Source organism: Calliopsis andreniformis, chromosome 12, assembly GCF_051401765.1.
Source record: "Calliopsis andreniformis isolate RMS-2024a chromosome 12, iyCalAndr_principal, whole genome shotgun sequence".
NCBI classification, from domain to species: domain Eukaryota; kingdom Metazoa; phylum Arthropoda; class Insecta; order Hymenoptera; family Andrenidae; genus Calliopsis; species Calliopsis andreniformis.
In genome coordinates, this window is record NC_135073.1 from 16,799,329 (window position 1) to 16,812,242 (window position 12,914).

The window sequence follows — 12,914 nt, forward strand, 5'->3', positions numbered from 1 at the left end:
TAATGAAACTTCGTTATGGATTGCAAGTAAGAGAGGGTAATCGAGAAGCTGTCGAAAGAGATAGACGCGTACTCGGAGCTTCTTATGAGTCAATGGGATCGATATGCTGGGAGAACGCGCTTAAGAACCGTTTTCGAAACCTTAAACAGAGTAATAGAATGAGACATGATGCAGATGGTCACTGTACTTATCGAGTTAACGAGTAAAAGTTTTTTGCCTAAGCGAACAAGATGTAATTTGCAATTGTATTATACGGGCTTAGTGCCGAGCATTCGGCAAAAGAAATATTTTGCAAAGTAATGAATGTGAAAAAGAGAAGAGGTATATATATAAATATATATAAATATAAATATAAATGTATAAATATGATGAATATAGTGTATATGTATACTGCATATAGATAGTCACATGACACATACATACACACGTACACGTGCAACACTCACACATAACACCTTTGCCCGCGAAAACATCAGCACGATTTAAGGGTAACATTTGCTGCAGAGTAAGATACAACAGTATGACAAACGAAGTCAATCTTCCACTTAAGGACGGAGTTAAATGCCATTCCATGGATCCTTTGCCTTTTTATTTCTCAATTCGCTTGCCCCCCTGTTTGTTACTGGGATTGTACATGAAAATCATGCTCATCATTTCGCAGGCATGATCGCAACGAGTAGAGAACAAACCGTGATAACTCGACCGTGATAACTCAAATGTTGGTGAGAGGACTACCGAAATTTCTCTTTGTAATTCTTTGTTCAAACGTGTTTGATGTAATAATTCGCAATAATCGTTATATACTGTAGCGTTATGACCACAGTCTACAAGTATGTGTTACTTAAACTGATTCTTTTATTCACTGCCAAAACGCTCTTCCTAGCAAACGACATGCATTAAAAAAATGCAATCGAACAAACTGTAGTTTGAAATTTGTAAACATTTGAAACGTAGCTCTTAGAATCATTCAACATTCAATATTCATTGCGCACAGCGATTGTGAGCATTTCCTATTTTATTTTTACGTTCCTTCATGATTGCATGAAGTTCTGATCCCAAAGTTCGTCTCAGCTCGCCTTGGGATACGATATCATGTTCGAAAGCAATACCAATGGAATTCAATAAATGGTAGCGGTCGTGTTCGTTGAATGGCAGTCGCTTTTAAACAAAGAATTACGAATTCGATGGCAAACGGCAATCGCATTTTCATTTCTCAGTACGTGGAGCCAGAATTTGATCTCCCCTCGGCACGTAGCGTAAGTGTCCACGAATTTTATCCGCGTCGAGTTCCACGACCCCTTAGGACCTCGTTATTATTACTGTTTCTTCGGATAGGGCGAAACTTTTTTAAGCGACATTCGATTTTTCGATAGATACTAGGTAAAAAAATATGTAATATCTTCGCGCAGTGTACCCGAGAGATGACGAACGATCGGACACGTTTTAAAACGGATAGATTATAATATCGTGCGTCGGGGCGTTGTAAGGATATGCTACGTTATGGACGAGATGGTGTCGGTAGTAATTTTCTCGAGATATATAAACGATAAACGCCGGGAGGCCGCGGTACCTTGTTCGTAAGTGTGACCATCGCGCGACGTCGAGCGATTTAACGAAGAGAAGCGTTAAACGATATCTTGTTTTTTATGTAATTGATGTACATTATTGCTCGTAATAGCGGATAGTTATGTAATAACGACGATTTAAAAGGGCAGGAACAGAAAGAGAGAGAAGTGGGTTCGGCCGTAGTGATTGTGCTAAACATTCGTAGTATGTAAAAGTATTAGCTAGATTATAAAGGAAAATGCCGCGCGAAACGACTACGATGACATAAGACAAAAAAAAAAAGATGATTTAAGAGAATGTGCAGGGTGCGGCTGGGCACACGAAAGGATGCACCCCGTTGCTCCTGGCGTGATCCAAGAACGATCGAGTCGAAAGATCGTAAACGAGATTGAAACGCGCGTTTCTTCACCGAATACGCAACGAAAATAAGATAACTCACGTGTATACATATATTCTTTTTCTTCTCTCTTGGATTGTACGTCTCTGCGATTAGTTTCTAATTTGTTCCAAGACAATCGTCAGTTTCGACGGTGAAACTGTGCGTCGTTTGCATTCAATGAAAGCGCGATATCGGGGCATTTCGCGATCTCACCTATGCGTTCTTGCGATTCACGTCTGGGGTACGAGAGAGTACGCGCGAGCGTTGCGTACTTTATTTAATGCACGCCTTGCACCCTCGTATATATTAATAGCCGAATGCATTAGAACATGTCGTACATTCAGACACGAGACACAGCCACAGACCACCTACAACAAGAAAACAAGAACAAATAATTTTTTAAGGTTCAATTATTATTTAAATAGTACAGTTACATTGTTAGTATGAATAACGACGCTTTTTATACGAATTTTAGTTTTTAACGTCGATCTTATGATATATTATATGGTATAATGATAATGACAATGGTAATAACAAAGTAACGATAAAACGATGATTATCGATAATGGAACGGATTAAAGAGAAACGAAGGAGAGTATGCGCAAATGGGAAAAGCGTGCGAGGGAGCGAAAGTCGAAGAGAGAGTGCGTGCGATAGAGATACGAGAGGAAGATAGAGAGCGTGTGTTTAAGCTAGATTGATTGTCTATAGTATATAAACGAAGGCGTACGTTAGGTAGCCTCGATGCTATTTAAACAGACTTAATTAATGTATTGCAAATGAATTAATAAAGTGTAAGCGAAGCGTGTATCTGTACAGTGAAATCTTTTCTCTCTAAGTTATTTGAATCGCTCGAGTTCGAGAGCAGAACACTCAGAAATGTTCATTTATCCAATTTTTAACTCAAAGCATCTCTATTTAATTCTCATTAATTTCAAAATTACATCTCTGGTTATAAGGCAAACTAACCTAAGTCACATGTTTCTTTTTTCCAGTCATCAACTTCAATACTATCTTACGAACTTGTGTCTTCTCGAACCCTCCTTTTTAACTAAAAAATTTCTTTTAATCCCCTTTCATTTTTCTGAAAATATAAGTTCTACATTTACAATCTCAATTGAAACGATAACTCGAACTTCTCGAAGGCGTGACACTTTTAAAAAGAATTTTTCTAAAGAATTTCGTCTTACAGCCATAGATAAATTCGCTTAAATTGTAGTCATCGCTACCAAATTCTCTCTTGACGGAAACAAAACTTAAACGCGTTCAAATTTGCCGCGGACGCCATACTGCTGTCACTCCTACTATCTCGCTCAATGGTTATCTCTCTGTCGCTCCTAGGTCATGAGCACACACGCAGAGCACGTTTGTATACAGTCGCATGTGACTATCGATATGTTTAGTGTTGACCCGCGCCGGCTGAGAGGTTAGGAACACTTTAAACGCATTCAATGCTTCTTTATCTGCACTGTTCGCACCCATTCCATACGTAAATCTATCGAGCGACATGCGATGACGGCGCTCGGCCATCTTCGACGATCCGTCAGTAAGTGAATTTTAACCGTCATTTTCTTCCGTTGGTGACGCCGTCACGTCGATGGGCTCCAATGAAAACTGGCGAAACAAAACGCGACCCATACTGTTCATTTCGGCGTGGATTTTGCACTTGAATATTACCCAATTATGCTGTAACTCGATTATCGATCAATTATCAGTAAACTTGTTATGTTTAGAACGTCAGAGTCGAACCATTTGGTTGTTTTTTTAGCTCGTAATCACTCGTGATGGATTGAAGTTAGAGAAAGAAATGTTCGATTGTTCAAACGAGCAAACAAATAAAAAATAATAAAGTAATGAGAAGTTTCTTCCAAGAAATTAAAATGAACTGTCCTGTTATGAATTATTTTTGTACTTTCAAGAGATAGTTTCGTATTTTTTCGACGATGCGTCATGCTGTGTGATGTTATTTTGTAGTAGTAATTGTATATCATAGAGACTGGTTGCCCTTGCGCTAGATTTTTGCTTGTAAAAAGCGGAAATGTAATCCGTAAAAGGGTTAACCTTCGTACAAATGCTGTAGAATTAATGAAAGCTGTTTAAAATTTGTTAAAAGGTTATACACTTTTTTTAAATAAACAGGTGTTTCACAAAAATCCTAATTTGCCTAAAAATCAATTTCCCGCTAAAAGTAGAACTTTCTACATCTGTTTTGTGTATTTACAGGAACGCTACAATTTTTGCAACCCTATAAATGCAATGTTTCTACCAGTCTTCGACTGTTTTTGCGAAATGAGTCGAGCTTCGTGCCGAAACGCGTGCTTATCGTATCGAAGTTGTCACGATATTACTTCGAAAAGTTGCGAGAGCCAGATCTGGACGAAGAACGATTGAAGTCGAAGTTGTTGGCAAGGGGCTCTGATTATGATACCATGCTTGCTAGCCACATCGCGACGAAGAATGTGGAAAAGGAAGTAGTTGAAGTTTTAGAAAAGCTGAATATAGAGTATAGGATGATAAACAGGTAAATAATTATCAACAGTAAAATATGTACATGTAGAATATTACGTCAAGCACTTACGCATTGTAGAACCAATCTTGACCAATCAAACTTCGCGTGGGCGGATTTGATTCTTCCGATTGGAGGCGATGGCACGTTCCTATTGGCGGCGAATTTAATATTCGACAACCAGAAACCGATATTGGGCATCAATTCGTTTCCTGAAAGATCCGAGGGATATCTTATGTTGCCAGCAAAGTATACGAGAAGAATACCAGAAATTTTTGAGTTGCTAAAAGCGGGACGTTATCGATCAATAATGAGAGGGAGAATTCGAGTAACTCTGAAAGGAGAGTCTATCTGGGAGCCTCCTTTTCACACGCATGAAAAAGGTCGCGTTGCAGGTGGCGAAAGGTAATGAACTCGCTTTATGAATTACTCTTTTTGTCATTAATTTATATAAACACTTTGCATAATTCTCATAATTCTGTCTCGTTGTTTCTAGATTTTATACGCAAGAGTTGCAGGAAGGGGGTCACAACAATTTACCAAAAGAAAGACGTTTGCCGTGGCTAGCATTAAATGAAGTAATTGTAGTTTTCATTTATGAATGGTATGCTTTTATAAATCATTATATTTTGCCCAAATTCAGTGATCTTTCGTAACCAGGTTTTTATAGCAGAAACGTTAGCGGCTAAGACAAGTACCTTAGTGATTAACGTGGACGACGGGAAAAAATACCATACAGTGAAAGGCTCTGGGTTATGCGTTAGTACAGGAACAGGGTCAACGTCTTGGTATAAATCAATAAATAGCGTTAATCCGCAGATAGTAAAGGAGATATTGAAACTTGTAGATGAAAAGCGAGATTTCAGTGAGAATGAAATTTCGACAATTTGCTCCAATTTCAATAACAGTTTGCATTACAGTGCTGGTAGGTATAATGTAGAAGAATATAATCGTGAAACAGATAATTATTTTTGTTTCTGTATTTCAGAGGAGTTGAAAATGTGTTACGCTATAAGGGATATGATAATAACTGATGTTTGGCCTGTGCCAAAACATCTGGAACCCCGAGGATTTTGTAATAAGTTCACAGTGAGATCACAGTGTTTCGATGCTAGTTTAGTTCTCGACGGTGGCATAGCGATGCCTTTTAACTTTGGAACTGTCGCAGTGTTGGAAACTCTTCCCGAAGATTGCTTACGGGCTTTAAGTCTAATAGATTGAGAGGTACTTATTCCTAGTAAAAGTGAACTTCAGTCTAGAGCTTAACAGACTGTATATCACTGGTAACTGTAATATACAATATTACGTGTAAGGATGAAAAAAAATACTTTTGTACCTAACGATTCAGTGGAGCGGCAATAGACGAGTTTTAAGAGTACAAGGTCAAAACATTTTCTTTTTTATAAGAAATGGGCATTTAATTTAATACTACATGTACGTCAAGAGCTATAGAAGACTTCATTAAAGTCTTTGCATAATATGTACACGATACGATTGCAGAGTTTGGTCTGTACTACATTTGTGTAAATGTAATAACTGTACATAATATAAATTAAATTTTAATAAAGTGACTTTCGTAATAACAAGATACGAAATTTCAGAAAATTATCCCCTCCTAAAGCTAAGAGAGAATAGTGTGGACTTAACACCAAAACACTTTTAACCCCTTTAACACTTTTGACACCTTTAACTCTTTTAACACTTTTAACACCTTTAACTCTGTCAACACCTTTAACACCTTTAACACTTTTAACACTTTTAACACCTTTAACTCTTTTAACACTTTTAACACCCTTAAGTGTTGTCGCGTAAGAAAGGCAGAAAGAGAAAGAGTGTGTGTCGGTGCGGCCAGAATCGTTTGAGTTGACCGTACCGTAATATCTAATTTTAGTTCCTACAACCTGTAGCGCTGTAATCTTATTTTTAACTGAATTGATAACGTCGGGTGTGACACGAAAATGGTAAGGAACAAGAGAGCCTTTTCCCGAATCCCCGGAGCTTGACACAACGTTAGAAATAATAATTAATACAGCGAGCTTTACATTTAAAAAGTATTATAATATCTTAGTGTTTCTTCGAAAATCGTAAAAGAAGTGTATTCTTAGATTAACAACAAACAGTATCATCTAGTCATCTTACAAAAATGAATGAACAACAATTAATTGATGAAATCACAGAGCTACGTGAATTGTTACGCGCGAAGGAAGCTCAATTAACTGAGTTAAGGCGCGAAAAACAGATTCTACAAGACTATGGTTTAAATAATAATGAAATATCGAGATATAGCAGACAAATATTTTTACCAGAAATTGGTATTCAAGGTGCATTTGAAGCATTGACATAAATTATTGAAATGGCGTTAAATCTAAAAAATAATTTTGTATTATGTGATACCGTAGGTCAAGTAAAGCTCAAAAACAGTGCAGTACTAATTGTAGGAGCAGGTGGTCTAGGATGCCCTGCCGCACTATACTTAATTTCTGCTGGTGTTGGACACATTGGCATAGTTGATTATGACAATGTTGAGGTGAATAATCTTCATAGGCAGTTACTATATAAAGAAACAAATATTGGAGCATCAAAAGTAAATTCTGCTGCAGAAAATCTTCACTGGTATTTATGAATTAACATTAAATCTCTATTGTGCATAGACTTTTTACATCAAATTCAATTTATGTATTTCAGCTTAAATAGTAACACTAAAATTACGCCATACAAAGTTCAATTGGATAGTTCCAATGCTTTAGAAATAATAAAGTGTTACGATGTGGTATTAGATGCCACTGACAATGTGGCTACACGTTACTTACTAAATGATGCATGTGTTTTAAGTAAAAAGCCTTTAGTATCTGGATCAGCACTAAAATTTGAGGGGCACTTATCTGTATTTAATTACAATGGACCTTGCTATAGATGTATATTTCCCAAACCTCCTCCTCCTGAAACAGTAACAAATTGTGGAGATGGTGGAGTTTTCGGACCAGGTATTGATAAGTACTTTAACTTATGCATCTCTCAATGCTTTTCTAAGTCAACATCTTTGTTATCTTACTTTCTTTTTATTGTAGCTGTCGGTACTATCGGTGTTTTACAAGCATTAGAAACTCTGAAAATTATACTTGACCTACCTCATGTATTGTCTGGTAAACTACTATTATTTGACGGACTAGAAATGAAATTTCGCAATATTAGTCTACGCGCCAGAAATCTAAACTGTGCCGTGTGCGGTGAACATCCAACTATACACGAGTTGATCGATTATGAACAGTTCTGTGGTGCAAAAGCAAATGATAAGGAACCGAACTTAAAGTTATTACAGAAGACAGAACGAATAAGTGTGGAAGAATACAGTAACACGTTAAAATTAGGAACAAAAGATCACATATTAATCGATGTTCGTTCACCCGAAGAATATGAAATTTGTCATTTAAAGGATTCTGTTAATATACCTCTGAATGAAATTAGCAATAACGAAACAGTAATGTTAATAAGAAATAAGGTAGATGAAATGAAAAAAGAACATAAAGGTATCAGCTGTAAGTAGATAAGCGTTTGCTTAACAGTTTTAAAGGTTTTCCTACATATCATTAAATTACATGCTCTCTTTTTTTAGTATACGTTATGTGCAGAAGAGGAAACGATTCACAGAAGGCTGTGCAACGTCTTCAGAAAATATTCAATGAAAGTGATTTAGAAATAAAAGACATAATCGGAGGACTTCGTGCATGGAGTAAAACTATTGATCATACAGTCCCTGTATACTAATTATGTAAATTTACAATTATATATATGTTTATTAATCACGTTTATTGTATCTTTTTTCAAAAAATTCAGGGTGCATAATTCAGCGGTATATCCAATATAAATTTTCATAAATAATGTATATGCAAGTGACATATACATCTACAAAAATATATTATTATGTGTAAAGTAAATCAATTCATTGAGAATATTTTTCTATTTCGTAACTGGTTAAACTTGTCTCTGGATACTTGTAATGAGAATCTGACAAGCTTCTTAATTTTTCTGCGGCTTGTTCCGGTGTTAAGTCTCTTTGTGCTTGTGCAAAAAGCTCGTAGCCAACCATATGCTTCTTTATAGACGCAGAACGTAATAAAGGAGGTAAGTAAATCCCATGGAAAGTCCAATAAGGGTAGTCTTCCTTCGAATATGGACCGGTCGGTGCACCTATAAGAAAAAAATCACATTATAATCTAAATGTTACTTTTAATTACAAAACTGATTAATTAATTTGTATAGTTAACAAGTTGTGTTATACCATGCCAGCCCATAGAGTATGGAAAAGAACAATTGAATAAATTATCATATTTTGTACACAATCTTTTCATGACAACTGCCAGTGATTCTTGCTGACTTTCTGTTAAATCTTGCATTCTTGATACTTGCTTCTTAGGTAATACCATAGTTTCATATGGCCAAACTGCCCAGAATGGCACTAAAATTACCCAATCTCGATTTTCCAATACAATGCGCTCCTGCAATGTAAACGAATGGTAAAGGCTCTACCTTTTTACTATACCAACACGTTTACTTGCACATTTTATTCCATAATAAATTAAATGCCATGCCTTTTTAAGAAGTTCTTTTTGCATATAGTCAATGAGAAGAGGTTTCTTATTGCGACTGTAATAATCACTAAGGTATTTGTCTTTTATTTTGGCTTCATTTGGTAAAAAGGAACTGGCCCAAATTTGACAATGCGGGTGCGTGTTACTGCATCCCATTAAAGCGCCGCGATTTTCGAAGATTTGCACCCAAGTCCACTTTTCTCCCAGTTCAAGCATTTCGAAAATCCATCTGTATAAGAAGTTATACTTGTTAATTAAAGTGTTAAACTCTGAACATGTATGTTTGTTAGACATACCGTTTAACAACTTCCTTGATCTCAGAAATATTCATAAGTGCTATTGTTACATTTGATTTTGGATGAAAACACATGACTTTACAAGTACCTCTTGCAGAGTCCATCTGAAATAGCTCATCATCTGACTTTGATGGACTAGGAACTGATTCTAATAGTGCAGGGAAGTCATTGACAAATGCATATGTATTTTCATATACTGGTGTTACCTGAAAAGAATAAAAAATAGTTTAGTAAATGCTAAAATGCTTTGTCATAATTACTTTTGATCAAGTAAAATTCTAAAATAATTACCTCTCCACTGGCTCTGAGATTGCCTGGGCAAAGTGGATTGTTAGGGTCATATTCTGGGAGATCTTCTTCTACATTTGGTTCGATTTGGCCCCCCCATGGCCTCTTCATCCGGTGTGGCGATACTAGTACCCATTCTCCTCTTAAAGGATTATATCTAATATGTTGGTGTTCTATAAAATATTGATCTAATAGTTGAAACATAGAATGCAAACTGGAAATGACTTCTTCACAAGAATAAAAATTCTAACCAGTTGGATTAAATTCTTCTTTCAATGCTTCTGTGCCATTTTTTAGGCCAGTTACCTTTCTATCGCCTGAAAAACAATTTCAAAGATGTACACGTGCAAGTGAATAAAAAATCTCATTAACATTCCATATATATGTTACACAGCAAGCAATATACACAATAAACGAACATGCCTGTTATCCACTCATATTTCAGATTCGATAATATACCAGTTAATTACGGTAGTAAACGTAATTGCGAAGGAACGAAAAATGTATTTAACCGAATAAAACGTAGAAGTAAAATATTCTTTGCAAGAAATGTATCCACAAACGTTACTTACAATCTTCGGACGTTATAAAACCGCAATGTAAACTTTGATAGTCACGTGGATTTCGCTTTAACTCCAAGTATATAAAATTTATAAAAAAATTTCATAAATTTCACCTTGATCTTAGTTATATAAAATTTACGATGATCCCTTGAATGATTACTGTTCTAATACGACAATAAATGTGCGGTACGAAAAAGAAAAAAAAGAACGTGCCAGAACAAGTCATATGACCGACGCTTATGTTCCTTTCAGAATTTAATTGTTCAAAAAGTACAACTGGATCAATAGTGGTATGCATTAGACGGATATTAAAAATAATTTTTCGCGAAACCCATTATTTTCGCAAAGGGTTTACGCATCGTCGATAAATTTTACCTGTTGACGCAGCCATTTGTGTCTCGTTTAAAAAGACAATCGTTCACGACCTCAGCAACCGACTAGGAAATTTCGTTCAATAATGGTTTAAAAACGCGAACGTATCATCTCTTTTCGTAGACCTCAAAGTCACATAATCGGATACAGTAATTTATGATAACATCTTCATTGCTTACGAAACACAATGTTACGCGGTGTACGTGCATTCAAGTTACATGTTATATGTTACATACAGATGTAAAATAGATTAAATTCGATCGTAATCAGCAGGACATTAAACGCGACAAGAACTGTTGAGTCGTTATATATTTTATTAAGTGTATAGGATGTGTACTATAGATGTATCAGCAATAGAAACTAAATAATTTCGTTCTTTGCAATGTTAGATTTGCGCAAAATGCTTATTGACAATTGTTCTAATAGTAGAACTCATTCTAGGACAGTTCTTTCGAATATTAAGCGTCCTCAAAAGTAGTATTCCAAAAGAATAGTAGTCATTTTCCTGTTTAATACAACTTAAAATTCAAATCAAATTTAATTAAATCTAAAGGACTACTATTATTTAAATAAATAACGAAAGGAAGGAAATTATTATAAAAGCATATACTCAGAATTAGAATAGGTATGCTAATCACGTGACTACTAATCATAGCAAAAAATAAAAATAAAAAATGTTATTACATAATTAGCATACTTTTAATTTAAAATCCTAATCTGTAATTATAATAATTATCCATAAACTTTTATTTAAATATAATTAATTAATTCTTCATTATAAAAATCAAGTATTTCTCCGACTATTTTTTTTATGATGGTTATCACAAGAAAAACTGAGGCAGAAGAAAATGTAATTTCGATTTTATTTCTGATATAGAATTTTAAAAAAGTTGGCAAAATAATCTGTGACACTTGTCGTTCAATGTAAACTGCCTTGATGTAACTCTTGCATGATTTGACATTTCGAGTTGCTATTTAGCAGCTTTTGAACGCGACCATTAAGCCAAACTTGTGAACATGGCGCGAGGTAGTAGTGCTGGTTTTGATAGGCATATTACTATATTTTCGCCCGAAGGACGGCTCTATCAAGTGGGTAAGATTCATAAAGAAATTGTATATCCTATTACAATTATTTTTTAATTTTCTACGGATGCCTTTTATGCATTCATCCAGTTCTGTGTCGATTTTCTAACCGGGATCATGACATGGCGTGATCTGCGATTTTGAACTTGTTGAGTAAATAACAACTAATTATTTTACAGAATATGCATTCAAAGCAATAAACCAAGGCGGTTTGACATCCGTCGCGGTTAAAGGAGTCGATACAGCCGTCTTTGCGACCCAGAAAAAAGTGCCTGTAAGATAACCTCTTCGTAACTTACTATTCTATCTATTAGGTCTTTTTAAATTGCTGTTATAGTTTTTACCTTTATATTTTAGTAATATTTTAAAACTATATATTAAAATTGTTGCGAATTGTATAAATCGAACTTGTCTAATTTAAGGACCTTTATTTATAGGATAAGCTGCTCGATGCTTCTACTGTTACTCACATTTTCCAACTCACTGAACATATTGGTTGCCTTGTGACAGGGATGGTGGGTAAGTAAAACTGCTTGCAAATAGGTTGCAGTATTACTGTATAAGTTTTAGTCAATTTAGTGAGGTGGCTGATTTAATTTTTTGTGTTTTAGCTGATAGTAGGTCACAAGTGCAACGTGCAAGATACGAAGCAGCTCATTTTAAATATAAATATGATTATGAAATTCCTGTGGATTCATTGTGCCGCCGTATTGCTGACATCAGCCAAGTGTACACACAAAATGCGGAAATGCGACCTCTTGGATGCTCCATGATGTTGATTTCATATGACAAAGAGAAAGGTCCATGTGTTTACAAAGCTGATCCTGCAGGATATTTCTGTGGTTATAAAGCAATCTCTGTTGGTGCTAAACAAACTGAGGCTAACTCTTACTTGGAAAAGAAATTAAAGAAGAAGCAAAATTATGATCATGATGAAACAATACAGTTAGCTATAACGTGTTTATCTACTGTTTTATCTGTAGATTTTAAGCCAACTGAAATAGAAGTTGGTGTGGTCTCAAAAGACCATCCTAAATTTCGGTAATTATATAAAAAACGATTATTTTTTACTCTATACATTGAATAAATAAACATGTTTCATCTTTTTTTGTTTCAGAATTCTAACAGAACAAGAGATTGATAAGCACCTTACTGCAATTGCTGAAAAAGATTAATAAGTTTATGTATAATTCAATACAAATAAATGTCATTGTCTGGCTTAAAGCACTTTTTTTACTTAAAACTTAAGAATATATATTTTACCAGGACATA

The 12,914-nt window shown here is 35.2% G+C and overlaps 4 protein-coding genes across 7 annotated transcripts; 3 read left to right on the forward strand and 1 right to left on the reverse strand.

Moving 5' to 3' along the window:
- Positions 1-3,197: 3,197 nt before the first annotated feature.
- On the forward strand, positions 3,198-6,031 carry LOC143186228 (NAD kinase 2, mitochondrial). 2 transcript variants are annotated; one of them, XM_076389777.1, is made up of 6 exons: positions 3,198-3,491; positions 4,169-4,466; positions 4,533-4,856; positions 4,948-5,029; positions 5,112-5,376; positions 5,440-6,031. In XM_076389777.1, exons 1-6 carry the CDS (start codon positions 3,458-3,460, stop codon positions 5,670-5,672), a joined length of 1,236 nt encoding a protein of 411 aa, XP_076245892.1. In that variant the 5' UTR covers positions 3,198-3,457; the 3' UTR covers positions 5,673-6,031. The 2 variants fall into 2 exon arrangements, with proteins under 2 accessions (XP_076245892.1, XP_076245893.1); XM_076389778.1 differs by lacking the exon at positions 3,198-3,491 and adding an exon at positions 3,532-4,058.
- A 419-nt stretch (positions 6,032-6,450) lies between these two features.
- Uba4 (Ubiquitin-like activating enzyme 4) lies at positions 6,451-8,340 on the forward strand. Its single transcript, XM_076389141.1, has 5 exons — positions 6,451-6,772; positions 6,851-7,064; positions 7,137-7,435; positions 7,520-7,987; positions 8,065-8,340. Exons 1-5 carry the CDS (start codon positions 6,595-6,597, stop codon positions 8,214-8,216), a joined length of 1,311 nt encoding a protein of 436 aa, XP_076245256.1. The 5' UTR covers positions 6,451-6,594; the 3' UTR covers positions 8,217-8,340.
- Positions 8,341-8,391: 51 nt separating this feature from the next.
- On the reverse strand, positions 8,392-10,858 carry LOC143185853 (putative galactose-1-phosphate uridylyltransferase). Of its 3 annotated transcripts, none has more exons than XM_076389142.1 (7): positions 10,563-10,858; positions 9,876-9,941; positions 9,628-9,812; positions 9,337-9,542; positions 9,041-9,269; positions 8,731-8,947; positions 8,392-8,639 (listed from the first exon to the last, which is right to left on the reverse strand). In XM_076389142.1, the coding sequence occupies exons 1-7, from the start codon at positions 10,576-10,578 to the stop codon at positions 8,392-8,394; spliced, it is 1,167 nt and encodes a 388-aa protein (XP_076245257.1). In that variant the 5' UTR covers positions 10,579-10,858. The 3 variants fall into 3 exon arrangements, with proteins under 3 accessions (XP_076245257.1, XP_076245258.1, XP_076245259.1); XM_076389143.1 differs by having other exon boundaries at positions 9,628-9,797; positions 10,563-10,856; XM_076389144.1 differs by lacking the exon at positions 10,563-10,858 and adding an exon at positions 10,197-10,549 and having other exon boundaries at positions 9,628-9,941.
- Positions 10,859-11,501: 643 nt separating this feature from the next.
- LOC143185484 (proteasome subunit alpha type-6) lies at positions 11,502-12,866 on the forward strand. The gene is made up of 5 exons (XM_076388522.1): positions 11,502-11,652; positions 11,822-11,916; positions 12,080-12,161; positions 12,254-12,683; positions 12,760-12,866. Exons 1-5 carry the CDS (start codon positions 11,577-11,579, stop codon positions 12,815-12,817), a joined length of 741 nt encoding a protein of 246 aa, XP_076244637.1. The 5' UTR covers positions 11,502-11,576; the 3' UTR covers positions 12,818-12,866.
- The last annotated feature ends 48 nt before the right edge of the window (positions 12,867-12,914 follow it).

Bases quoted from the DNA above. Each gene is read 5' to 3' on its own strand.
- LOC143186228 (XM_076389777.1), top strand. From the start codon at position 3,458: ATGACGGCGCTCGGCCATCTTCGACGATCCGTCA. The intron at 3,492-4,168 runs GTAAGTGAATTT...GTGTATTTACAG, and splicing joins CCATCTTCGACGATCCGTCA to GAACGCTACAATTTTTGCAA. The intron at 4,857-4,947 runs GTAATGAACTCG...CGTTGTTTCTAG, and splicing joins CGCGTTGCAGGTGGCGAAAG to ATTTTATACGCAAGAGTTGC.
- Uba4 (XM_076389141.1), top strand. From the start codon at position 6,595: ATGAATGAACAACAATTAATTGATGAAATCACAGAGCTACGTGAATTG. The intron at 7,436-7,519 runs GTATTGATAAGT...TTTTTATTGTAG, and splicing joins TGGTGGAGTTTTCGGACCAG to CTGTCGGTACTATCGGTGTT. The intron at 7,988-8,064 runs GTAAGTAGATAA...CTCTTTTTTTAG, and splicing joins AGAACATAAAGGTATCAGCT to TATACGTTATGTGCAGAAGA.
- LOC143185853 (XM_076389142.1), bottom strand. The intron at 9,543-9,627 runs GTAATTATTTTA...TATTCTTTTCAG, and splicing joins ATCTCAGAGCCAGTGGAGAG to GTAACACCAGTATATGAAAA. The intron at 9,270-9,336 runs GTATGTCTAACA...CTTCTTATACAG, and splicing joins ATCAAGGAAGTTGTTAAACG to ATGGATTTTCGAAATGCTTG.
- LOC143185484 (XM_076388522.1), top strand. From the start codon at position 11,577: ATGGCGCGAGGTAGTAGTGCTGGTTTTGATAGGCATATTACTATATTT. The intron at 11,653-11,821 runs GTAAGATTCATA...ATTATTTTACAG, and splicing joins AGGACGGCTCTATCAAGTGG to AATATGCATTCAAAGCAATA. The intron at 11,917-12,079 runs GTAAGATAACCT...CTTTATTTATAG, and splicing joins CGACCCAGAAAAAAGTGCCT to GATAAGCTGCTCGATGCTTC.